Source organism: Leptopilina heterotoma, unplaced genomic scaffold (genome assembly GCF_015476425.1).
Source record: "Leptopilina heterotoma isolate Lh14 unplaced genomic scaffold, ASM1547642v1 Lhet_44, whole genome shotgun sequence".
Taxonomy (NCBI): domain Eukaryota; kingdom Metazoa; phylum Arthropoda; class Insecta; order Hymenoptera; family Figitidae; genus Leptopilina; species Leptopilina heterotoma.
In genome coordinates this window covers 1,984,055-2,010,728 of record NW_025111084.1, presented here as the reverse complement: position 1 = coordinate 2,010,728, position 26,674 = coordinate 1,984,055, and the positions used below count along the sequence as shown (strand labels likewise).

General features: G+C 25.6%; 5 protein-coding genes across 10 annotated transcripts; 2 read left to right on the top strand and 3 right to left on the bottom strand.

Moving 5' to 3' along the window:
• Window positions 1-3,478: 3,478 nt before the first annotated feature.
• Window positions 3,479-7,787, top strand: LOC122506835 (tubulin-folding cofactor B). 5 transcript variants are annotated; one of them, XM_043619187.1, is made up of 7 exons: window positions 3,479-3,569; window positions 5,966-6,144; window positions 6,301-6,444; window positions 6,555-6,642; window positions 7,086-7,277; window positions 7,420-7,492; window positions 7,575-7,787. In XM_043619187.1, the coding sequence occupies exons 2-7, from the start codon at window positions 6,025-6,027 to the stop codon at window positions 7,690-7,692; spliced, it is 735 nt and encodes a 244-aa protein (XP_043475122.1). In that variant the 5' UTR covers window positions 3,479-3,569; window positions 5,966-6,024; the 3' UTR covers window positions 7,693-7,787. The 5 variants fall into 5 exon arrangements, with proteins under 5 accessions (XP_043475122.1, XP_043475124.1, XP_043475120.1 ...); XM_043619189.1 differs by lacking the exon at window positions 3,479-3,569 and adding an exon at window positions 4,959-5,004; XM_043619185.1 differs by lacking the exon at window positions 3,479-3,569 and adding an exon at window positions 5,002-5,137.
• LOC122506834 (pleiotropic regulator 1) lies at window positions 7,780-11,320 on the bottom strand. Its single transcript, XM_043619183.1, has 10 exons — window positions 11,144-11,320; window positions 10,608-10,717; window positions 10,377-10,501; window positions 9,963-10,213; window positions 9,640-9,789; window positions 9,242-9,436; window positions 8,756-8,874; window positions 8,396-8,575; window positions 8,127-8,280; window positions 7,780-7,982 (listed from the first exon to the last, which is right to left on the bottom strand). Exons 1-10 carry the CDS (start codon window positions 11,153-11,155, stop codon window positions 7,923-7,925), a joined length of 1,356 nt encoding a protein of 451 aa, XP_043475118.1. The 5' UTR covers window positions 11,156-11,320; the 3' UTR covers window positions 7,780-7,922.
• On the bottom strand, window positions 11,155-16,671 carry LOC122506833. The gene is made up of 2 exons (XM_043619182.1): window positions 16,538-16,671; window positions 11,155-15,020 (listed from the first exon to the last, which is right to left on the bottom strand). Exon 2 carries the CDS (start codon window positions 14,817-14,819, stop codon window positions 11,526-11,528), a length of 3,294 nt encoding a protein of 1,097 aa, XP_043475117.1. The 5' UTR covers window positions 14,820-15,020; window positions 16,538-16,671; the 3' UTR covers window positions 11,155-11,525.
• A 958-nt stretch (window positions 16,672-17,629) lies between these two features.
• Window positions 17,630-20,137, top strand: LOC122506940 (GDP-fucose protein O-fucosyltransferase 1). Its single transcript, XM_043619386.1, has 6 exons — window positions 17,630-17,854; window positions 18,267-18,382; window positions 18,506-18,629; window positions 18,918-19,282; window positions 19,454-19,690; window positions 19,797-20,137. The coding sequence occupies exons 1-6, from the start codon at window positions 17,737-17,739 to the stop codon at window positions 20,004-20,006; spliced, it is 1,170 nt and encodes a 389-aa protein (XP_043475321.1). The 5' UTR covers window positions 17,630-17,736; the 3' UTR covers window positions 20,007-20,137.
• A 72-nt stretch (window positions 20,138-20,209) lies between these two features.
• Window positions 20,210-26,611, bottom strand: LOC122506938 (carnitine O-acetyltransferase-like). Of its 2 annotated transcripts, none has more exons than XM_043619384.1 (13): window positions 26,403-26,611; window positions 25,625-25,708; window positions 25,342-25,475; window positions 25,124-25,259; window positions 23,922-24,094; window positions 23,660-23,813; window positions 23,371-23,536; window positions 23,003-23,190; window positions 22,793-22,893; window positions 22,557-22,679; window positions 22,120-22,441; window positions 21,835-21,972; window positions 20,210-20,555 (listed from the first exon to the last, which is right to left on the bottom strand). In XM_043619384.1, the coding sequence occupies exons 2-13, from the start codon at window positions 25,667-25,669 to the stop codon at window positions 20,358-20,360; spliced, it is 1,878 nt and encodes a 625-aa protein (XP_043475319.1). In that variant the 5' UTR covers window positions 25,670-25,708; window positions 26,403-26,611; the 3' UTR covers window positions 20,210-20,357. The 2 variants fall into 2 exon arrangements, with proteins under 2 accessions (XP_043475319.1, XP_043475320.1); XM_043619385.1 differs by lacking the exon at window positions 26,403-26,611 and adding an exon at window positions 25,972-26,182.
• Window positions 26,612-26,674: the final 63 nt, after the last annotated feature.

Genomic DNA, 26,674 nt, shown 5'->3' with positions numbered 1-26,674 from the left:
TTAATAAAAAAGTTTCCATTTAAATGTTTTCGAATTAAACGCTTTGAATTATTAAAAATGTGAATTTCGAACTTTTAGATCTTCAATATTTTAGTGGTACGTCTGACTATTAAGAGAGAAAAGAAATTAAATTTTTTATAATCATAATTGAAAAATTGGATTGATTGTAATTTTTTTTGTCCTTTGTGAGAAAGAAGAAGAAGGAGAAGGTAATTTTCGAAAACAAAATGAAGGCGTTTAATATAATAATAATAATAATTAATAATAATAATAATAATAATACTAAATAATAACAATAATAATAAAATAATAACACTAATAATAATAATTAATAATGCCGAATAATCATATTGCAATTCGCATCGCCTTTTGAATTTTTGGATTTATTAATTGATGTTGTGTGTATAGGACTGAATGATGAAAAACAAAAAAAAACGGTTTCAGATACTACCAAATTTTTCGTGTGTTCTTTGCGAATTAATGTTACTAAAAAAAAATTTTGTATGAAGCGTTTTACGATTTAAGAAAGCATGTAAGATTTCTACTCAAGTGTTCATTATAATTGTTCGTCACAAAACGTAACAATGGACAAGATTTTTTGAAAAAAATAGACATTTCTGCTAGTTTAGCGCAAAATGTTTTACTCTTAGCACAAAAAAAAAATAGAAACTTCGAGTCTGTTGTTGTGAAAACGATTTGAATGGTATTCTCATTTTTCGTTTGAAAAGAGAAAAAATATTTTTACCATAGAAAGACTTTTCAAAAAAAAAAAAATAATTTTTCTCTGAAAAGAAAGGTTTTCTTTTAATGAGAAAAATTATTAGAATTTTGATTATTGAAAAATGAAGTTATTGTTTCTTTGGGGAAAAAATATTTTTTCTCTTTTGCTACACACCAAATTTTGTCGATATTAATTAATAACTCGATAGGAGAAATTATTATTATTTTTTCTTTTTTATTTCAACGTTGTTACAATTAGCAATTAATTATTGTAATTAATTTATTATTATCTCGCTAGGGAGAGAAAAAAAATATGAAAACTGCCGAGAAATTCGATCAAACGATCGGTGTAACTTTGACTTGAAGAGCATATCCAAAGTTTTAATTTTATCACTGATTAAGTAGAACTTAATTATCAGCGACGATTCTTTTTTTTTTTTTTAATTTGCATATAATAAGAATAATTCTTTTTATAGAGAATGGAAAAAATAATTATTCGCCCTGATATGTAAAGAGAAGGGAACATAAAACTTTCCCTTTAAAAAGATGTAAATTTAATCGACATCGCAAATTTTGTATAAAATTGCGATTATTATAATAGTCACAATTAATTGTATATTAGAAATATTTTTTCTCTATTCATCTTTTTAAAGGGAAAATTAAATTTTTTTTGTAAAGCTTTTATCGATTATAATTGTAGTGATAAAAAATAAGTGACAAGTTATGTGAGCATAGGGAACCATTGTAATATATTAATAATTAATTAAAAAGTTGTAATTAGCTTTTTGCGTATATATTGAAAATGACGAAATCGAATTTGATTTATATATAACGAGCCGTCAAACAATGTTAATTGTATTTTAAATTCTCAACGGCGAAAAGAAAAAAAAATGCCGAGAGAGAAACGGAGAGAGAGAGAGTGAGAAATTATTACTTGTCACTTCTGTAATGGTCCATTTTTCTCATTAATTATTATTTTTTTTTGGCAATGCTTTATTTTCGTTGCATTTAAAATAATTATCTATTATTCACAGGGAGTTTATAACAGCATGTTTACCAGGGTCTTTTTCTAATCCCAATAGAGATTGAATGAACGTATTTTGTAATATATATGATAATGAATTTTCCGTCTTTTGATATAAATCAATGACAAAATAAAAGGAGGATTGTTCGTTTAATTGTAGAAATTCGATATTTCTATTAAAAAAAAATAAACATCAACGTGTAATAGTTTTAATAATTAATTAATTAATTACAGAGAATAGTTTCGTTATAAACCTGGTCTTTATTGTGTTATATGTAATAAATTTGTTTTCAAACGTTGATTTTATAATTTTAAATTAAATAATACGTAAATTAAATGAATAAACAAAATAGTATCACATTTATTATTCTTGTTTAATTATCTCTTCCTAAAATTGTTTAAATAATTATAACAAAATTATTTTTTTTTATTTTTAAGCAATTTAATTAATTTGCTTAAATTAAAATTTTGTGCATATAAAAAAGTAACAATTTAAAATTTTTTAAATTAATTAAATGTTTGCGTAGAATTTTATTAAAACAGATATTGAAATTCATTGAATTAAGGAAAATTTTTGAAAATAATTCAATTCCTGCAATGAATTTTCTTCTTTATAAAAACAATTGCATTCTTGAGCAAAATTTCATTATCTTTAAAAATAATTGAATTTCTAAGGAGAATTTTATTATTTATGAAATAAATAATTGAATTTTTTTGAAGAATTATATAAAAAATAGTCACAAACAGTCGCAAATTAAATGTTTTAATTGCTATCAGTAGTTTATAAAAATTTAATTTAAAAAAAAAAAATTTTAATTTAAAATTTAAAAATATATTGTCATCTTAAAAATATTAATTCAATTTATTAAATTAATTAATTTAAAACAATTAACTTAAATTTGTAAAAATCAATAGTTCGAAAATCAATTCTTTCGTACCTATAATAAAATATTTGTTTTTGTCTCGTTTTAGTATTATTTCTATTGTTATCAATAATTAACTATTGTTATTACGTCGCAATCAATAATTAACTAATTGTTATTGTCGTTTAACATGCAATAAATAATTTAATTTTGACGATTTTGACATTTACTAATTTCGAGGTTAGAACTTTGTTTTGTATTTGTATTTATTAACCTTATACCGTATTTAAATTATTTTTATTCGTTTTCAGCAATTAAGAAATTGTAATTTATTAATTAATTGCATTCATCAGTGTAATTAATACGTATAGACACATTTGTGATATTTAATTTAATTCATTTAATTTAAATAGTCGTGCCACTTCTTATTTTAATATACATGCCCTCTTAATACATTCAATGCAGTGAAAAGGCTATTTTCTCAGTTGAAATATGACAAAATAGTATCAGGAACATAGGATGATATAAGAGGTGGCATAGTATCAACCAATCAGAACGCTCCTTTAGATTTGAAAAATTATGTGTTAAGAATATAGCCCGCGAAAATTCAAAAAATCTTAATGCATCGCTCTGATTGGTTAATAGTCGTGCCACCTCTGTTTGCGTATACGGCTCCTAATACTTCCCCCTAGAGTCTTAGACTAATTCTAAAGGAGCGTTGTGATTGGTTGATACTATGCCACTTCTTATATCATTCTATGTTCCTGTTACTATTTTGTCATTTTTCCCACTGAGAAACGTCCTTTTCACTACATTGAATGTATTAAGAGGGTATTGAATCAAAATAAGAAGTATTACGGGTATTAATTTGAAGTGTTGGTTAAATATGTGTCAAATAATAACAATTACGTGTTAATGACTAATAATTATATATAATTACATAAAACAAATATTGTTTATAGGTAAAAACTAAAGAAATTATAGGTATATTAATAGAAAGAAACGCTATTATTCAGTTAGTTTTAACCTCAAAATCAGTAAATGTCAAGATATCAAGCATTGAATTTATTATTTATTAATAAAATAACTAAATAGATTAACATCATTAGAAAAATACGAAAATATTTCCTTTATTATTCTGCATTATTTTATTGAAAATTTATTCGAATAAAATAATCAAATAATTAACAAAACAAAAATTTTTTTTAAGGTATTTTTTGTTTACTAAAATACTTATTTGTTATTCAAGTGTTATAAAATTCTTTTTTAGTTATAATCTGTTCATTTAATTCAGTCAGTAATAGAAAATCACACGGTATGTGTTTATATACTCGGTGAATAAAAAGACAAAAAGATTCTGGAGCAAAATATTAAATTATATCTCTGAATTATATTTTCTATATTTTACAAATTATAATACAAACAATTTTTTTTACAGGTATACATATAGATAATTGTTGGCGATTTTCCAGAAGAAGATTACGATTTGGATGAAGAACTTTTAATTTATCAACATAAATATAATATTAATTAATTAAAACTAAATGTATTTGTTTGTAATATTCAGTTGAACAATTAATAAATTTTTCATTTCTTAAAACATTCTTTTTTATTTCAATTCCTTTTTTAAAAATTATACAAAAATTTATATCTTAAATCCTTAAATTAATATTTTAATTATTATATAAATTATATAATTATCAATTATTCTAATTTTCCTATTAATATAATACTTTGAATTTTCTTCGATTAATGTTTTCTGATTGCCAATTTATAAATTGGATAAGATTTCTTGGACTGAAAGAAAAATAACGATTTTATATATAATTGCATTATTAACCTTATACCGTATTTCAAATTATTTTTTTTCATTTTTAAACAATTAAGAATTGGTATTTTATTAATTAATTGCGTTAATCAGTATATAATTAACATATATTAACACATTTCTAATATCTAATTTAATTGATTTAAATATAGTCATGTCACTTCTTATTTTAATATAGATGCCTTCTTAATATATTCAATGCAGTGAAAAGGCTATTTTCTCAGTTGAAATATGACAAAATAGTATCAGGAATATAGAATGATATAAGAAGTGGCATAGTATCAACCAATCAGAACGCTCCTTTAGAATTAGTCTAAGACTCTAGGGGGAAGTATTAGGAGCTGTATACGCAAACAGAGGTGGCACGACTATTAAACAATCAGAGCGCTGCATTAAGATTTTTTGAATTTTCGCGGGCTATATTCTTAATACATAATTTTCAAATCTAAAGGAGCGTTCTGATTGGATGATACTATGCCACTTCTTATATCATCCTATGTTCCTGTTACGATTTTGTCATTTTTCCCACTGAGAAACGTCCTTTTCACTACATTGAATGTATTAAGCTGGTATGTTGAATCAAAATAAGAAGTATTACGGGTATTAATTTGAAGTGTTGGTTAAATATGTATCAAATAATAACAATTACGTGTTAATGACTAATAATTATATATAATTACATAAAATAAATATTGTTTATAGGTAAAAACTGAAAATATATTTGCATTACTGTTAAATATAATGTATATTAGAAAAAAACGTTAATTCTAACCTTAAAATTAGTAACTGCCGTGTGGTATAACTGTCAATGAATTTATTAATTATATTAATAAAATAACTAAATAGATAGAAATAAATTAACATCAGCATAAAAATACGAAAATATCCCATTTATTATTCTGCATTATTTTATTGCATATTATTCAAATTATAAAAATAGTCGAATTAACAAAAAGAAATTATAGGTATTTTTTTGTTGTTTACTAAAATATTTGTTTATATTAACTGTTTTTGGATTAACAAATTTTCTTTCAAGTTATTCAATTTATTAGGTATGTAAATTATATTCAATCAGTAAAAGAGAATCACTCGGTATGTGTTTATATACTCGGTGAATAAAAAAAAATTCTTTCAAAATCTGCCCTTGAATGCGCAAAAGAATTCCTTTTTAGGTACATACGCAATATAATATTTTTTTGACGAAGAAAGTTTACATTTTCTAAGAAGTATTAACAAAAACGGCAAGAAATAATTTAAATAAATAAATATCAATTATCTTTTTATTGAACACAAACATTTTTAACAAAAACCATTTTATTGTCAATTTCGTGCATAACTGTCAAAATTCTATTAAACAGATATTTTAAGCTTCTATTAAAAATTTGCATTTATATTTATTAAAGAAGAAAATATTAAACTTTATTAAAGTGAATAAAATTTCAACAATTATTAATAAAAAATAATACGAACATTTATAAATGTTAACCTCTAAATTTACATTTGTTTTTATTTTTAATCTTCTTCTTACAGGTAAAATTCGCAAATTTTGAGCTTCATTCTAAATAAAAGAAAATTTCAACAAGAAAAAAATGAGTAATTTTACTGTGATTACGTCTGATTTCGTAAATGTCTCGGTGACAAATTCTGGAAATCAAACAATTTGTGTTGAAAGGAGATTTCAAAAAGGAATCACAGTCGATGGATTAAAGGTAATTAAATTTTAAAAGAAGTAATTATTTTTAAACAGAATATTATTATTATTATTTTATTTATTTATTTAATATATAAAATATATTTATTAATATTATTTTATTTTTATTATTATATTATTTTAGAAATAATGATTCTTAAAATATTAATTTTAGGGTAAATTGGAACTAATAACGGGTGGAAATTCAATGACAATGACTGTCGAAGTTTATGATAAAAATGATAAACTTATATGCAAATTTAATGAAGGAAGTCGCCTTTTGGGATCGTATCCAATCGAAGATGGCATGAGGATACACGTAAATTTTTTAAAAACTATTAACAAAAAATTCTCTGAGAAAAAAATTAAATTTCATCTGAATTGTATTTTCCATAATTTTTAAAATAATAAAAACAATTTTTTTTACAGGTAGTAGATAATTTCCCTCGTCAATTAGAAGATTTATCAGAAGTGGAGAAATTCGATTTGTCTGAGGAAGAATATGCAAAAAGAACAGGTGCATTATAAAAGATTTAATTTGTAAAATCGGTATTGTGACTGCCGTAAAAAGCAGGTATGTGAGGTTTCTTTTTTTTCCTTGCATTTTGTGCGAGTCCGACATACCCCAGGTAAGTGGGATCTTCCTGGGCATGCGTAAATGCATTTCCTCTTCTCCCCCGTGAATAAAAAAAAAATAATAAATTCATAACAATTTCAAAATAAAAATTAAATTAAATATTAATATGTCTAAATATAAATATTAATTAAAACAAAAATTTCTAAAATAGTAAATTGAAAGAAACTGCAGAAATATTTTCTTTTAACAAAACAAAATAAATAAAATTCAAATAAAAAATAAGAATAGAAAAGGAAAAATTAATAATAATTTTATTTTAATTATAATTATGAAAAATTTTCATTTATTTCAATTAATAATGATAATTTTTCTTTTAATTTTAGATACTCTGAAAGCTTTCTTGGAAAAAAATAAATTGGGAAAGTATAATGAAGAAGAAATGAAGCGTAGAGATGAAGAGAAAAAAAGAGAACAGGATGCAGAAGAAGCTTCGGCGCGATTATGTAAAATCGGAGATCGTTGTGAAGTTCAGGTGCCAAATCAGGCAAAAAGAAGAGCGACAGTCATGTATGTTGGTGAGTAATTTTTAAAATTAATTAACTAATAAATTTGTTTTTGAAAAAGAGCAAAAGAAATAAATTAACAAACAAATGCTTTTACTTTCTATTGAGAATTCAAATACAAATTCAAATTTAAATTTAAATATTTTCTGTTAAGGTGAACCCGATTTTAAAGAAGGTTGGTGGATAGGAGTAAAGTACGATGAGCCTCTTGGTAAAAATAACGGAAGGTAAATAATTATTCTTACTGCGAAGAATTATTCTTTTTTTTTATTTTTATTTGCATCTAAAATAATCAATCTATTCTTTTAGTGTCAACGGAAAGGTGTATTTCGAATGTGGCCCAAAATATGGTGGTTTTGTTAAACCTCACCACGTGAAAGTTGGCGATTTTCCAGAGGAAGATTACGATTTGGATGAGGAACTTTAATTTATCAACGTAAATTAATATCAATTAATTAATTAAAGCTTAATGTATTTTTTTTAATATTCAGTTGGCCGATTAATAAAGTTTTGATTTCTTAAGACATTCTTTTTTATTTCAATTCCATTTTAAAAAATTATTCAAAAATTCATCGACATCTTAAAATTAATATTTTAATTATTATTTAAATTATATAATTATCAATTATTCTATTTTCCTGTCAATACTTAGGAAAATTAGTATTTCCTTCGTTTAATGATTTCTGGTCGCCAATTAACTGGATGAGTTTCCTCGGACTGAAAGAAAAATAATGATTTTTATACTATTTTTCTATTTTGGTAAAAAAAGTTGATTGATTCATAATATTAATAATAATTGATAAGAATTATTATAAACATAAAATATTTTTCAAAATAAATTTTTAAATCTAATAAACATACCGCTGTGTCATCTTCTTTGTACATTTTCACCGTTTTGTCAGCTTCGGTTGTGATTAATCTCGTGCCTGATCTATCGAAAGTAAGACTGAAAATTCCAGCTTCATTATCCATTGAACCTGGTTGAACTGGCGATTGTAATCGTTGGAAATTGTATCTATAAAGAAAAATTCCATCAAGAATTTAAGAATGTTTTGAAGAAGTTCCTTTTTTAAAAATTAAATAGGTATTTAGTTCTGTTTTTCATATTGAGAATCATATTTATCTCTCACCCTGTTCTCCAATCCCAGAAATGAATTGTTCCATTATCAGCTCCAGAAACAAGAACACCTTCTTGATTAATTGCCAAACAATTGACAATTGCATTATGTCCTGATAAATTCTGAATAAATTTCCCATCTGGACATTTCCATTGTTTGATATTGTCCGGCGAAGCACTGGCAAAGGCGTATCTGTTTTAAAGAAGAAAAATAGATTGGATATTATTTAAAATTAAAAATTTAGATTTAAATTTAAAGAATTTAGGTATTTATTATTTAAATTTTAAATTATTTAGTATATATTTAAAGTATTATTTAAAGAAAAATATCATTTAAAAATCGATTGAAATGTTAAATAGTAAAATTATTTACAATCCAGGATGATGAGCAACTGCCCTGACGCTCTTTTTATGATTGGTGAGTGTTGCTCGAGATTTCCCAGCAGCCAAGTCCCATAATCTTATTGTTTGATCATGACTTCCGGTAATAACCTAATGGAAAATTTTTTTTTTAAATTCTTCATTTAATTATAACAACTGAGAATTAATGTTAATAATTATAATCAATAATAAATAATAATAAATGCTTTTCATTGATGACCGTTAAATAAAAATAAATTGAATTCTTGCCAAGAACTTTATTAATTATAAAAATATAATTGAATTCTTACCAAGAACTTTATTATTAATAAAAATAATTGAAGCCTTTAAAAAAAAATTTGGAAGTTCATATTAGAAAATAAAAAATTTTGTAATTTGTATAACAATAAGAAAACGAATTCTGCGTTTTCTAGTAATAAAAATAATAAACCATCAAAATTAAATAACATTAAGAAAGAAATTGAAAATAAATAAATACCTGAGGCTCATATTGAGAACAAATAACACTTGAAACTGTATTCGTGTGACCAGTTAATGTGTGAATATTCACTTTTGATCTCATATCCCAAACTCTTGCTGTTGCATCGCGACCAGCAGTTAATAAAATATCCAGTGTAGGATGCAGTGCCATCGAATAAACAGCGGATAAATGACCGTGATAGTGTCTAATCACCTGAAATTAGATTCTAAATTTAATTTTTTTCACTATTTATATTGTTATTTATTTTATTTATCTTATTTCATTTTTGTTTCATTTATTTTTTCATTCCCTCGACAAATTGTTTTATATTATTAAAATGAATATTTTTTATTCCCTTATTTTTATTTATAAAATATTAATTTTCTTTTTCCTGAGAAATACTTTCAATTACTCACTTTATTGTACTCGAGATCCCAACATTTTACTTGTCGATCTTCGCCACATGAAAATAAATAGGGATGTCTGTCGGAAAATTGTAGACCTCTCACAGAACTTACATGACCAGTTAATGACACCTTTAATTTTCCTGACGCCAAATCCCAAATCTTAAATAATAGAAATTAAATTTTAGTACAAAGAAATTTTTTTGAATTTGATATAAATTTTAATAGTAAAAGTATTTTTTGATTTTTATTTTTTTTAAAAGCTTTTTAAGTAAAATTTTATTATTTTTTTAAAAGTAAAATGAAAATTTTCGATAAAATAATAGAAAAAGTACCTTGATAACTCTGTCGGCGGATCCGGTGGCGAACCATTCATTACCCGGTTCAACTGCACAGCATCTCACCCATCCTAAATGTCCGGAAATTACACGATATAATTTCCAAGGCGCGTGCCATTTTGGTTTTGCCATTGACGGTGCTTTCTTTTGTGGAATTGCTAGAGCAGTATTCGCATTATTTTGCATTACTGGTACCAGGGAATTGGACATTGCTGTTTGTTGAGGCACCACTGCATTAAATGATTCATCTAAAAGAAAATATATTTAATAGATTGAATAATTTAAAATTAAAGTAATATATTTAATATTAGATAATATTTAAACTAATATATTTAATATTAGAATAATATGTTTAAAATCTATTAATTAACTTAAATTATTTCCATTAAACGATCAGTAAACAATAATTACCTCCAGGTGGAGGAGGATCAGCATTATCAGTCTCACTTTGAGCTTTCATCATTTTCATATTTTTCACTCTGTCCACAATTAAACCATAAGTATCCCTAGCTTTGATATTTTTAATAAATTTGTCTCTGAAAATCAAAAAAATTCCGTTGAATATAATATTACTTTTAGATAATTTAATTTTTAATTTCATACTTCACATCTTTCTTTACAAAGACGAAAAAAATCACTTACATTTCAGGATCGAATGGAGGCAACATTCCTTGATTATTTACAAACATATCGTGTGTTCTTTTTAAAGATCTAAACACTAAAGTGTGCACAGAGTGCTTCTGTATATCGTCCTGTAAAATAAAGAATAATTTTATAAATTTATAATTTATAATTTTATAAATTCATAAAAAAGAGAATAAAATGCAAACATTTAAATTTTTCGATCAAAGCTATAAAAGTAAAGCTGTGTACAAAAATATAATAATAAGTGAAGTAATAAATAAAGTAAAGTTTGTAAATAAATAAATATAATAATAATACAGTAATTTATAAGTATAAAAGTTGTGTAGAAAATTGTAATTCTTTCCTTGAAAATTTAATTTTAAAATATACAAAAAAGTATTCTATTTTATCTTTTGATTAATTATTACTATTATTATTATTTAATGTTTTAAATATAAAACAAATTCAGAAAGTAAAGAAAAATTTCAATTTGCAAGAAATACAAAATTTTGAGGTTAGAAATTTCATACTTGTGTACACTTTATTTTACTTACCGAATTCTTCATTTTTATAGTTAATTTCTAATAACTATGTAATAAATAAAATATACTGAATGATTCGCAATTATTTCACAATAATAAAATTAATTCCTAAGCATTTTAAACAATTATTTTAATATTTTAATAGCAACTTGTGTCAACATTCGAACTCTTAGAGCCAAAGATGCCAACGACCGTCCCCAAACGTAAGTGCGCTTGCGTTTGGGGACGTTTGGTATCTCAGTTCGCCTTTTCAGGCATGAACTTCCCATCGAAAGTGAGGAAGCCGATAAATGTCGATATATTTCGAGTTTGCGTGTGACGTCAGATCTTGAAACGACTCTGACGTCACAAGTGAAGAGATCTGCCTAATATAGATCTTCCCCAATTAACAAAGTTAATCGACTGAAGCCGTAAGGGCATTAAACATCTCCCAATGTGGTAGACATTCTTTTTCGATTAATCCAGTTTTTACTAATCCTAAATGTAAAATGTTTCTACCCGCATTAACATCACGATTCCATCTTGTTTTGCACGTTGAACAATAAGTTGTCCGATTGCGGAATATTTTGACGCGAACATTGCACTTGCTGCACATGACGGTAGTGCGGTGCTCATTGACGAAAACAACGGATAAATTTTTCGATTTATGTTGCTTTTCAATTAACCGCTTAACCACTGCACGCAAGGACATTCGCACATGTCCTTTTAACCAGGGGGGAATGTCTGGCTGTCCTACGACAATTAATTGTTTTTTATTTTCATCACCGATTATGTAGTTTGCCAGTAAATTTGTTTCTCGCCGGACTGACATGTACTTGTCCCATTTAAGACGAGCAACTTTTCTTTTTTCCAAAATTGGTTGAGTGTCGTAAAATTCTCTTAAAAGGAATTTTGTTGTTGTTACTATTAAACGTGGATCTTTGTTGTTGACTTTACCCTTGAATTCTTCTCTTTCCAGTAATTGTTGGTGATAATTTTGCGGAACATGTTTTTGAAGAATTTCTCTTCTTCTATTCTGACCGGTGAGCCATCGAAATGATGAAGATTTGATTTTGATGTGTCTATCATCGGAATTAATATCAAACTCACCGTTGACTTCACGCTCGACACCTCCAAAACAAAATTTTAAGCCAGGATCAAGTCCCTTTAAGAGATGGAAATTTTCCAATTTCTCCTCATTTAAAATTGGATTTTTTGGAATTGAAAAATTTTCCTGCTTCTTAGGTTGATTTAAATTAAAAATCACAGACACACCTATTCCATCCGTCATAATGGTGCCCGAAAATTTCATCTTTTCCTCATTTATTCGCAAATGAGAAATATTAAACAGTCGAGTCCATCGATTAGCATTTTCCTTATATTTGTTTTCGTGTCTCTTCCCCAAAATTTCATCATGATCTTGTCTTACTTTTTTCTCATCCTCGTTAATCGTTTTCAAATCATCATTAAGTTTCCTCAATTTAACTTGCAGGTTTGACAATTCCTTTTTTGCCTCGTTACAATTTTTTTTCCTCTTTAAGGCTTTAATTTCATTAGTCAATTTTTTTTTATCTTCAGTAAGAGAATTTGATTTCGCTTTTAAAGGTGTCATTTTATTTCGATGGAGTTCTTCCTCGGCTGTGATCTTTTTCCTAATTTCTGAATGTGATAAACCTTCAGTTTTAACAGGAACGGGATTTCTGACAACGTAAGTTTTTCCTTTTATTTTTTTTAATTCCCTCTCCAATTCAAACAAAGCGGAATTCGTGATAGTTACATATTTCAAACCGCAATTCATAACTGGAACAATATTAAAACTTTTGCATTTTTTTTTTGCGAAATATAATTGTAATCGGTGGAAAAAATTGAGGAATTTATGGCAATCGTCAGGATTATCGATGTTTTGAAAATTTAAATTTTCTTCATTCATCTTATTTAATGTTTTATTTTCACATTTGTTTTCAAGAAGAAGTTCGTCTACGAGGTTTTTAATAATTTTTAATTTATCATACATCTTTGTTTCGTTGTCTTTGTCGTTGTTTATTTTCGTTGGATTTGTTTCGTTGTCTTTGTCGTTGCGTTGATGAGATGAAGTATTTTTTGATTTTCCTTTTTGTTTCCATTTTTCCTCTTTACTCATCTTTTTTCCACGATTTCGCCGCGTTGTATTCGTTGCATCGTAAAAACATTTCCTTTGTAAAATCCGATAACTTCTTTTTTTATTTCGCAGTAGATTGAATATATGTTTATCTCTCTTTATTTTTTCGGGATATTTTTTCATTAACCGTTCATGCCTTACACGACGCATTCTTCTTGATGCTTCTTTCCCCTTTTTTTTCTTTCTTTTCCATCGGGACCGTTTCTTCTTGTTCTTTTTTTTGCGCTTCTTTTTGGTTTCTTCACGTTTAGCTTCTTGTTTTTTTCGGTGCTCTTCATATGTTTCGCTCTTTTCTTCATTTTTAAACAATTCCATTTCAAAAAATTTTGCTAGTCGACTGCGAGCGTGATGAGTTAAATTTGTTTTAAAATTAACGTTTAATTGTTCAGCCATCTCGTTAATTGTTGGAGTTAAATTTACGCAGTCGAATTTCTCGAATGGTCTACCCATATATTCAATAAATTCTTGAACAAATTGCTTCTTTAATTGGTCCAGTATTTCAGTTTTATTTGTTTTCCCCAGTTTCTGTTTAAACAAATAGGTTATTGTTACATAATCTGGACCTTTTGCACTCCAAAGATTACGAAGATAATCTTTGGTTGGATGCCTCAAAGCAAAATTTACAAAGATTGTAATTAAAACAAACATTCGCGATATTAATTTTGCCTTGTCAGTTATCAACTGACGCATATCATTATCAGGACAAAAGGTTTCGTTAAACCCTGTTTTAATTGTAAACTTTGATTGCGATACGACATTTTCTTCTGCTTTCTTTTTTTTTCTCTTTATATCGGGTTCTGCTGGTATTTTAAATTCAACTTCTTTCAATTGCTTCAAATCGCTTAGGTCTGCCTGCCTACTAGTTGAGGGTTGTGGTTCACGGGCATTATCAATGTGTTTTTCCTGAAATTCGCTTAATTTATATCGTTTTTTTGGAATTGGACTTTGTCGAGAATCTTCTTGTGGCGCTTGATTATTTTCCCCTGAATCTACATCCATGTGTTCAATGTTGCTGTTATCACTGTAATTCCCAGTTGTAGAATCAATGTCCAATAAACCAAGATTGTGCTGCCAAGAAGTTGAAGCACAGCTTTCAGCGATATTATATGTAGACGGTTCGTCATCAGTTGTAAATGACATTCGAGTGTCATCGTTTTCCACAAGAAATTCTCGTTGTTCGGGTCGGTGAATTGATTCCTTTGAAGTAGAAGCACCAGTTTCATATTGATTTTGATTACGCGGAAATAAAGGTTTAAATGACGAAAACACTGCACTTTTTTTTGATCTTGAAGGAATATCTTTATATTGTTTTCGATGGCTCGGTAACACTGGTCGAAATTGTTGAGGCACTTTACACTGTTGTTGATTGGACGGTAATAATGGTCGAAATTGTTGAAACACTGATTGAAATTGCACTTGAGCACATGATTCATTAGTTTCAGATTCTGCACGTTGCCTTTCAATTTGAAGAACACGCGACACTACACTTTGATCTTGTTCATTCAAATTATGCAATTGGGGAGATCTATCTCTGTTCATTTTGTCATCCATACTTGATAAATTTCATAAACAATAATTTACAATTTCAAGAAAATCATTCAAAAATATTCATCTTTTCATATCCCATACTTGACAAATTTCTTAAATATAAACTTATTCTATTTTACAATTTGAAGAGAATCGCTAAAGAGTTCAATTTTCAAATGTTTATTCAACTACATCACTGAATGACTTTGAAGTATTCACAATTTCCTAAAAGCAAAAAAAAAGAAAGAAAGTGTAATTAGTAAATTAATTTTTATGCCATTAATTATAAATAGAGCAGTGTAAAATTCTGATTGAGTTTTTGGCTCAAAAAGGATGGGTGTCAATAAGGCCGTTTTTTGGGCCACGATAAAATCGGCTTATATTATAAAAATTTTCTTCTCTTTAGTATGCTTGACAATACCCCAAAACCATTTTTCGATTTGTCAAAAACTAACGAAAATAACCAGACTTAAATATTGCCAAATACATGGGTTTTTGTACTTTTCAAAGAATTTCAAAAAATTATGTTTTAATTTAATTTTTACTAGACAAAAAAGACATCTTTCGCATCATAAAAAATTTGTTTGCTCTTTACTCTCAAGAACTTTTTTATACGAGATAACTAAAAAATAAATTAATATTTAGTAAAATTCCAAAAAATTTTTTATCGTGGCCCAAAAAACGGCCTTATTGACACCCATCCTTTGTATGTTCCATATTGCATTTGTTTAAACAATTTATTATTGCAAAATCATCATTTTCAAGTAAACAGAGAGATTATTAAATTTTTACCAATTTTTCATCTCTTTTTAGCTTTAATTAGTATTAAATGAAAAAATTAAAAGCAATATTTACTGACACTAGTCAAACCATTCTTGTTATTTATCAACTTTTTACAGAATGCACATAGAAAGTTGTAATTTTTTCCTAATTATGCAAATTACAACAATATATATATATATAGGCGGACATTTTAAGTTTACCTTAGGTTTACTGTAGTCTTACAATGTTGGCTTACAAACTTTACGTGTAAGCCTATGGTAAGTTATTGTGCTGAGTGGGGAAAGTTGCACTTTTTTTAATTTTACAATTTACTAAACTTTATGTGATTACAGATTATTGTTTAAATAAAAAAAAAAATATATATATATATATTACAGATAGAAATAAAAATTTAATTTTTATTTAAACAATAATCTGTAATCACATAAGGTTTAGTAAATTGTAAAATTAAAAGAAAAGTGCAACTTTCGCCCACACAGCACAATAACTTACCAGAGGCTTACAGTAGGCTTGCACGTAAAGTTTGTAAGCTAACATTGTAAGACTACAGTAGACCTAAGATAAACTTAAAATGTGGGCCGGGGAGGGAAGGGGGTGCCAGCAGTATTGATTATATTGAGCAAGTTTACGCAACTAATTACAAAATTCATAATAAATGAAAGAGGAGGAATTTAATAAAATTAATAATGTAAGAACTAATTGACAAATTTACAGCGCGTAATGTGAACGTAACCTCAATTTATCAACTCGCATATGTCAAAATTTTTTTTAATATTTACTACTTATATAGCTCAATATTTCATATTTTCGCTCAACATTTACGATTTAGACAAATATACACATCAATAATAATGTATATTGACAAATGCGATCAATTGTAAAATATGCAACGATGACGCGCACCGATAGCGTCACTTACATTTTTGCTGAAATCTCAAGGAAAAACATGTTTTACTCACATCTACTGCGAAAAACTTTGAACCAGAGCACTGAATTACTTTATTCTTCTTAGATTTATGGAAAATTTCACTTGATTTTAATGATATTCGTCGATTTTTATGGACACGATTACATTCGTGTTCTTTACATTTCAGTGGGCGAAGCAAAATGGCCGACTGAAGCAAAATGGCCGACTATGTCAAGTGTGCGCAGAATGATGATGCGCGGTCACATGTCATGGCGGGAGTTTAATTTTAGATTTGAATTTGTAAAAAAATTTAATAAATAATTGTGAAAGAAAAATAAAATTCTTTTTAAAGAAGAATTAATAACGAAGTTAATTAGATGGAATAAAAAATAAATAAAATTTTAGATTTAATAAATAAATGAAAAAATTATAAATAATTGTAATAGAAAATAAATTAACTGAAAGGGTTTATTCTGTTTAAATATAAGAATAAATAGAAAAAATAATGGAACATTAAACAAAATCATTAAAAATAATTTAAATAAAAAGAAATAATAAATAATGAATATTAAAAATAATTGTCAAGTATATGTGCCGAGGACAGTGTCAACAGCAGTATGTACATTTCATTTTACACGTCTGAGGTGCCATTTCGATCAGATGTAAATAATGCACGTCAGATACGCCAAACTGGCACATATGGCGTGCAAAATAAATGTGGAAGAAAATTTGACACAAGTACATCTGACATGCCGAAACTTTTTACGTGTAAAAAATAAATAAATAAATTTACATGTATAAAAAAATAATTTAAAAGAAATCAAATCAAAATTTACTTATTTATTTTTACCAAGTTTTTACTTTGTTGGCCTTAAGGGGATTCCAAATTGTTAATTTTAAAATTAGACGACGTGTTTTATAATAATGCTAGACAATGCAATAACTCGTTAAAATCAACGCATATGTTGCCATAGGAACCTACGCAACGCAGACTTTTAGGAACCTATTGGAGAAAGACCTTTATTGACAGAATAAAGCGCGTCTATTTAAAACGTTTTATACACATACCATTTTAAATAGAGGCGCTTTATTTTACCAATAAGAGCATTTTTGTAGCGCAAGCGCAGTTACGTTTGGGGACGGTCGTTGGCATCTTTGCTGTCAAGTGTGTTTTCGGTTTCCATGACAACAGTTGTTTCTCGAGTTTGACAGTTATTAGAATTCTTTCTTTTTCTTTTAGTTTACAACAATATGTTTAGAAACAAAAAATTAATTGTCTTTTGTTTATTTTTGACAAATATTATTACAAGTTTTTGCAACAATGTCGAGTTAGACGTTAATGGATATGTTGCTTATTGTCCTTGCATGGGTAAGTAAATATAATTTTTTTATTAAAAATAAATGCTATTATTTCAATTATTTATAACAATTAATAAACAAACTTGTTTTTTAATTGTATCCCAATGTAGTTTCATTGACAATTCTAATTAATTTCTCACAGAGAAATTGATAATGTTAATAAAATTCAATGGGCAATTTTGAGGTTAGGTTTAACGATTGTTTCAAAGCTTTCGTTTAATTTATTAAAATCATTAAAATATACAGAGATAATTATTAACAATTTAAAACTAAAATCATTATTTACTCTTATACGTGTATAATTACATTTTTTTGTTAATAATTAGTAATTAAATGTAATATATTAATAGAAACTAAATTAAAAATTTGTTTTTTCTTCTAATTTTTTATTTTAGAGATAATAATTAATTAAATTTTTTCAGGTCGGTTTGGAAATCAAGCGGATCACTTTTTAGGTGCCTTAGGTTTTGCAAAGTCTTTAAATCGAACTTTAATTTTACCAGCGTGGGTTGAATATCGAACAGGAGAACTTAAATCGGTATTTATTAAACTTTGTAATAGATTAATATTTTTTAAATTTATTATTTTCTAATTATTTTTATTATTTAATTTATCATTTATTTTATTATTTACTTTCTTATTTATTTTTTCTAAATTACAGTTACAAATTCCATTTAATACCTACTTCAATGTGACGCATCTGAAAATTTGTCACAAAGTTATTTTAATGGAAGAATTTATGAAAGAAATTGCTTCAAATGTTTGGCCACCGGAGTATAGAATAGGTAATTTTTTCCCTAATTAAGTTAATTAATTAATTAAGATTCAAAATGAATTAATTTAGTTTTTAAATAATTAAAATGAATTAATTTAATTTTTAATTAATTAAAATGAATTAATTTAGTTTTCAAGTAATTAAAATTAATTAATTTAATTTTTGAGTAATTAAAATAAATTAATTTAGTTTTTAAGTAATTAAAATGAATGAATTTAATTTTGAAGCAATTGAAATGAATTAATTTAATTTTTAAATAATATTGTTTAAACTTTTTCTAAGAACGTGTAAATTTCAGCTTTCTGTTATTCTCCACGTGGAAATACGACAACTTGCAATCCCAAAGAGGGAAATCCATTCGGTCCATTTTGGGACACTTATAATATTGATTTTGTCGATTCCGAATTTTATGGACCTATGCATTATGATATGTATCATGGAGATATGGCAAATCAATGGAAGAAAAAATATCCCGTTGTTGCGTGGCCAGTTCTTGCATTCACCGGAGCTCCCGCTACATTTCCCGTTCAATTAGAAAATAAATATTTGCAAAAATGTTTGCAATGGACTGACGAAATTTCTGAGAAAGCGAAAAATTTTATTAAACAAAAACTTCCAGCTGGCGCATTCATTGGAATACATTTACGAAATGGAATTGACTGGGTAATTAGTTTCAATTACATTTCAGGGTTGCCAGGGTTTTGCTCTTTTCAAATTCCCTTCATTTTCACAATTTTACAGTTTGATAAAAAAAATAGGAGAAAGAAGAGAAATTTGATATTTAAATTCTATCAATAATTAAGAGTGAATTAATTATTCAAATTAATTTTTCAGGTTCGAGCGTGTGAATTCACTTCGAGTAGTCCGAATCTTTTCGCCGCTCCTCAGTGTTTAGGATATAGAAACGAACGAGGAAAGGCAACGACCACAATGTGCTTTCCACCCCTAGATATTATTCTACGTCACGTTAAGCGCGTTATTCGCAACGACAATAATATTAAATCGATATTTGTCGCTTCCGACAATAATTACATGATTAATGAGTTAAATAACGCTCTCGCCAGAATGGAGGTAATTTTTTTTTTATTTTAAGTAAATATTAATTTTAAGCAAATTTTAAGTAAAACTTAAGTAAATATTTCTTTAATTAACAATTAATTGAAATAATTAATTAAAGGTACGAGCATTTAGACAAGAGGGACGAAATGTATCTCCGCATTTAGATCTGGCAATTCTCGGGAAAGCAAATTACTTCATTGGTAATTGTATATCAACATTTTCCGCATTTGTTGCACGCGAACGTGAAGTGAAAGGTCTTCCCACATTTTTTTGGGGCTTTCCACCAGAAAAATCAGCAGCCACTTCAAGTACCCACGAGGAATTATAAAACTAGTCGAATTGTAAAAAAAAATCATTAATTTATTCAAACAATCGTGAGATTATTTTTTTATAACAGATTTTTTATATATAAAAATTCTATATATAAGAATAATTTTTTCTTATTCTATTTTACATAAACCGTATAATATTTAATGTATAAATAATATTTTGTATGAAAAACAATTTTTTTTTTCTATATAAAAAACAGTTTTTTTAAAAACTATAAATGACAAGTGTAAAAATCTTTTTTTGTAAAGTTTATAAAAGCATGATTTAATATATTAACTGAAAATATATAAAAATGGATAAGTTTCTAAAAACTTGTTTGATAAAAATAAGTTAAAAAACAATCATGATTCTATTGTTCGGCAATTTTCTTCAATTCGCGTAAAGTATTTTGTAGTGTTTCGGCGAAAGCTTTTGTGCAAGTTTCAGAATTGTCTTTAAAAGAGGAACATGCGAAAAGAATATCACTTTTCCTTGGATTATAACAACAGCCGTAGCCTTCGGGAACAACTGGACCGTAGCACATGAATGAGGCAGTTTTATAAGGGACCTGAAATAAATTTTTATTGTTTTTTAAATACGAAAACAAAATTTCATTTTATTTTTTATTTAAATTATAATTTGAAGCACTTTAAATTATATTAATTTCAATTTAAATTATTTTTATTTCAAATTTTAATCATTTTACGTTAAATTTCAATTATTTTTATTACAAATTTCAATTTCAATCATTTTCATTTCAATTTCAAGTATTTTCCCCTCAATTTAAATTATCTTTATTTCAATTTCCAATAATTTTACATAATTTCAATTTAAATTATTTTTATTTCAAATTTGAATCATTTTATGTTAAATTCCAATTACTTTTATTTCAATTTCAAGTATATTCTCCTCAATTTAAATTATTTTTATTTCAATCATTTTAATCTCAATTTAAATTATTTTTATTTGAATTTCAAGTATTTTCCCCTCAATTAATTCTGAATTTAAATTATTTTTATATCAAATTTCAATTTCAAGTACTCTCATTTCAATTTCAATTATTTTAATTTTAAATTTAAATTACAATTATTTTAAGTATAAATTTCGATATTATTTTAAATTTAAATTTAAAATTCCAATTACAATGATTTTAATTTCAATTTCAACTGTTTTAATTTTGAATTTAAATTATTTTTATTTCAAATTTCAATTTATTCAAATTCACTTTGAATTATTTTTATTTCAATTTTAAGTACTCTCATTTCAATTTTTATTATTTTAATTTTAAATTTAAAGTACATTTTGATTTCAATTATTGTAAGTTTTAATTATCGATATTATTTTAAATTTTAATTTAAAATAACAATTTCAATTTTAAGTAATCTCATTTCAATTTTATCTTTTAATTTCAATTTCAAGTATTGTCATTTTAATTTCAATCTCAAATATTCTTATTTCAATTTCAATTTTTTAAGAAAATTTACGTTTAAATTTAAATATGAATTATTATGAATTTAATTTTCAATTTCAATAATTTTAAATTCAATTTCAATTACTTTATTTTCAAGTACTTTAATTTTTAATTAAGAAATAATTGAAATTCTCATTTCGATTTCAATTAAAAATTTTCTAAAAAAATTTAATTTTAAATTTAAGTTTCAATTATTTTAATTTCAATTTTTAATTTCAATTATTGTATTTTCAAGTACTTTAATTTAAATTTAAAAAATTTTAAATTTCGATTTTAATTATGTTTTTCTAATTAAAATCAGATAAGAAAAATAATTGTAAAATTAATGAAATGAGCTAATTTCAATTTGTTGGGAATAAAAAATATCTTTGTTTACCTGACTTGAAGTTAATGTGAAATGCGTACTTCTGGTCCAGCCAATATCTTTATAAAATTCTGGAATTTCCATTTTTTCCTCATTCACAATCATTTTGAGTCCAAAGAAGAGTCGGTCAACTCCTTCTCCTACTGCCGCCTTAAAAAAAATTTTTTTAGATTTAGTTTTTAATAATTAATTAATTAAACCGCTTTTTAAACTTAATTCTTAATAATTAATTTAAAAAAATTCTTGAAGGAGGACAAGGAGACAAAAGAAAGTAAAATAAAATTTATAAAAAATTACCTCTCCAGCAGTTTTTTTATGAGCATTAATTGCGTTAATTAATGCTTTTTTCTTCTCGCTATTATTATCACAATTTGAATTAACTAATTTCGCAAATTCGACAGATTCGACACTAGTTGATCGTATGCATTCTGTTCGCGAATTGATAAATCTACGAAGTGCCGCCGATTCATAATGAGCCGGCGGTTTTTTTTGCAATTTATAAAATGTCACTTGCATTGCTATCTGTATAAAACTATCGGGACTGAGTTTGCATTTTTTTATTCCATCACTGCCAAATTCTTTGAATGTAAAACATTCCATGTCAATGTTCTCCGAAAGTCTGTCAAAAACAAAATTAACAAAAATCTATTAATTTTTGCATATTTAATTATTATTAACAATTTAAATAATTTATTTCTTTCTGTTTAAATATATCAAAGAATGTAAAGAATTACCTATCAACTACATTTGAGGCTTCATGAATTGCTTTCTCAATTTTGTCGTTTAACTCGAAGTTTAATTCCTCGGCTTGAGGAAAATCTTTCGCATCCTCACATTTAATGTCCAATTTACTGGTTCTGAAAATTTAATTATTAATTCATAACTAATTAGAAATAAACTATAAAATAATTAGAATAATTGAACTGTAAAATAATTAAAATTTACAAATTAAAATATTTAAAATTCTTACACATGATTTAAGACGAAATCGTGAAGAACAGCGACAGGAACACCTTCGCAGGGACTGTGTTCATATTCCATTCCAAGGAATCCGTCACTGGAGACGATATACTGAAAAATTGTTCCTTTTTATCAATTTAATTAATTTTAAACTAATTTATTTAATTACTTTAAGGCAATTTTTCAAATTTCTATGTATTATTAAATAAAAGTGATTTACTTGAACCGTTTTATCATGCCATCGATTACCGGCATTCGTCGAAGAACTAAAACCAGTCATGCCTTGAACTGATCTCACTGATTCGTTGTTTTTCGATTTAAATGCATCGTTCGGAAGTTTTTTATCCAAACAAAGAACAAATAGAGACGATTCAAGATCTTTGAGAATTTTCCCATTGGAACCAATTCCTGCAATTTATTTATTTATTTACTTCAATATATAAATGGGCTTGCAAACAAAATTTGTTTAGGAAAATTAGAAAATGAATTATTCTAATAAATATTTTATTAGTAATGAAAAATTATTAGTGGAGAAATTAAAAATAATCTTTGTAACATTTATATATATATAAATTGGCTTTAATTTACCTTTGAGTATCGCATGATTTTCTGCCCAAGTGTCTCTATCATTTCCGGTTAAAATTCCAACTGATTTTCCAGGTTCACTTGAGCGTTTAATTATATCTTTAATGGAAGCTTTTAGTTGATTTTCAGTTAATAGTCCATTACGATCAACAAGATTTAATTTGAAAAGCTAAAAAGAAGAAAAGTAATTTATTAAAAACAAAAAAGAAGAAAAGAAATTTATTAAAACCAAACAAGAAAATCGCAGAGTGAATTAAAAATCCAGTTAATTGAAAAAAAAAATTAATCATACGTGATTATTGGAGATGATTATTATATGCCTAGTTGTATCTGTATGCAAGAGATTGTCAATTATTCGATTCGGTTGACGATGAGTGCCAAGAATCATCCCATACGGAAGCATATCGAGCGGTTCGTTGCGGATCATTTCCTGCTTCATTTTTCGACTGGAAAAAAAATTGAAAAATAATTTTAATTCTAAAATTGGAGATAATTTCAATTGAAATTTACAAGAAATACAATTTTTTTTCTTTCTTTTATTCGTTGGATTTTACCTTTTTACCATAGCGTCGTATTTACAAACTCCTTCAATAAGACGTGCGGCAAATGAGTACATTTCGTCAGGAGTTTGAAACTTTTGAGGGGGAGCAATTGTTCCTGGACTTGAATGAACAATTACCGGCAAACGGTAGCCCAAATAAGCAGCTTTCAACCACCATTCATTCATCTTTAATTAAAAGAATTAATTAATTAAAGAATTAATAGGGTTACTACAAAAATTTAATTTTGTTTTTCCCTGATTTCCAGACAAAATTTTGACTTTTTCCCTGAGTATAAAGATTATTCTGATTCACTCTAAAAATTATTAAATACTCAAAAAAAAATTATTATTACATTTATTTACAATTAAAGAAATTATTACATTTATTTACAATTAAAGAAATTTTTAAATTAAATTATAAAAACTTCGTTTTTAAATAAATATTTAATCATTATTATTTTTCTATAGGAGTTAAGATTTCTTTGAGAATTTTCAAATTCATTCGTTTACAATTCAATTTTACGAAATTTCGATTATATGAAAATTCTTCAGTTAAAACTTAAATATATATTAGAAAATAAAAACATCAAACAATTATAAATAATTGAATTCCATCAAAAAAATTTATTGAAATTGTATGGAAAATGATTGCATCTCTCCGAAGAATTGATTTATTTATTAACGAAAATAATTGAATTCTTGCCAAGGATTTTATTAAATTTTGTTTAAATAATTGAAATTTTGCAAATAAGTTTATTACAATTTTTGACAATAATTGAATTCTTGAGAAAAATTTCGCTAACTATTATTAAAGATAATTTAATTCTTCCCGAGAATTAAAAAAAAAATTTGAAAATAATTTAATTCCTGCAAAGTATTGTATTACTTTTGAAAAAATTGATGAATTTTTATATTTATCAAAATAATTGAATTTTGGAAAAGAGTTTTATTAAAATTCCTTTAAAAAATTGATTTTATGGGAAGAATTTTGTTGTTTATCAAAATAATTGAATTCTTTTGCAGAATTACTGGAAAATTTTTGAAAATAATTGAATTCTTGTGATGAATATTGTTATTAATGAAAATAATTAAATTTTGTAAAGAATTTTATTATAATTCCTAATTCCTAATTTTGAAAAATATTTAAATAGAAAAAAATGTTGATTTGAACGTTGAAAACTTTAGAAAAATTTTAATTTCAATAAATATCTTTACCCAATTTTCAGTCTTTTCATATCTCTCTCGTAATTTTTTGTGTAAAATTGGTCCAGCTCCATTTTCACTAATAAATTGATTAACAATTTTCTCAGTTTTGCAATATTCCTCTTCGTTTAGTAGCGGCTTCAATGATCTGAAATTAGTTTAAATTTAACTTTTAAATATTTATTTTCGTTTTTCTTCAATTAAATTAAAGTATTAATTTGGAGACTTACATTAAATATTTTGCTGCAGTTTTTTTCAAGTCTGGCACAGGTTGTTTCGGAAGACTGAGTTGATTGAGTTTTAAAGAAGTTATCGTCGAAGCTTGTTGCATAGTTGGAAAATAAAATTTCAAACGTTTAAATGTCTGAAAAAAATTATATTTAATCCTATAGTTTAAATTACTGTTAATTATTTTTATTTTGCATTATTTTCACTTTCAAAAACTGTATATTTTTTAAATTATTTCGCCTTTTACGATGAGAACATATTTTGCTTATAAATGAGATAACTTACTGGTAATTTATTTAAATTCGGAAGAACAGACGAGAATTTTTGCATGACTGGTTTTTGAACTTTGATCTTAAGGTGATTTCATAACTAGATGAGAAAAAAAATCTAATTAATAAACAAATTAATAATGAACTTAGAAACAATTGAATAAAGTTCACGAATTATGAAAACAAATATAAACAAAACTTTACATAATCAATAACAAAAGTTTATTTTTGTCTTTAAACTTGTGTTTTTTATATTAAAAATTTAAAAATAATATGTTTAATTAAATTTAATTACGAATTAATTTTGTTAAAAAACTTAATTATTTAATTTAATGAATTTAAAATGTAAAATCATTCACTAACACTATTGAGAGGATTTTTTTTCAGAACAAACTTTTGATCGATGATCGTAAGTGATTAATTTAGGTCATATCAATCAAAAATAAACATTTTGATTGTCGGCAGTAAATTAAATAAACGCTCTACAATAAAATAAACTATTTTAAGCTGTTTAATTGTTTGTTAATAAACATATATCTAGAAATTGTAAAACACTTTTATTATATATAAACTTAAAAATATTTCACTCAGGAATTTGACAGATTTGACATTTAGACATAACCTCAAAAAGCGTCGCAAGTTTTAAATCTTTTAAATTATATTTGAATTGAACAATTTTGAGCACACAATTTACTAAAATTAGAAATTTTGCTAAACTTTATAAATAATTACACACTTGTTATACAAAATTCTTTCTATTATACTTAATAAATAAACTATATATATTTTTGTACCTTATGGAGCTTATGGAATAAGTTGGAACACAGATAAATATTAAAATTGTCAATAAAATAAAAATTGAAAGACTCAGAGAGGACTTTAAACCTTACGATATAATTATAATTTTAAATTGTTTGAATTGCATTGAACGCATTAAATATTAATTATATTTACTTTAAAACCTCTTTATAAAGTTTAAAATGTCAAATAACTCAAAACCGACAAAAACATAAACAAAAACAAACTGAAATATGAAAACGAACCTTAATATGTTTATTTGCAAGAG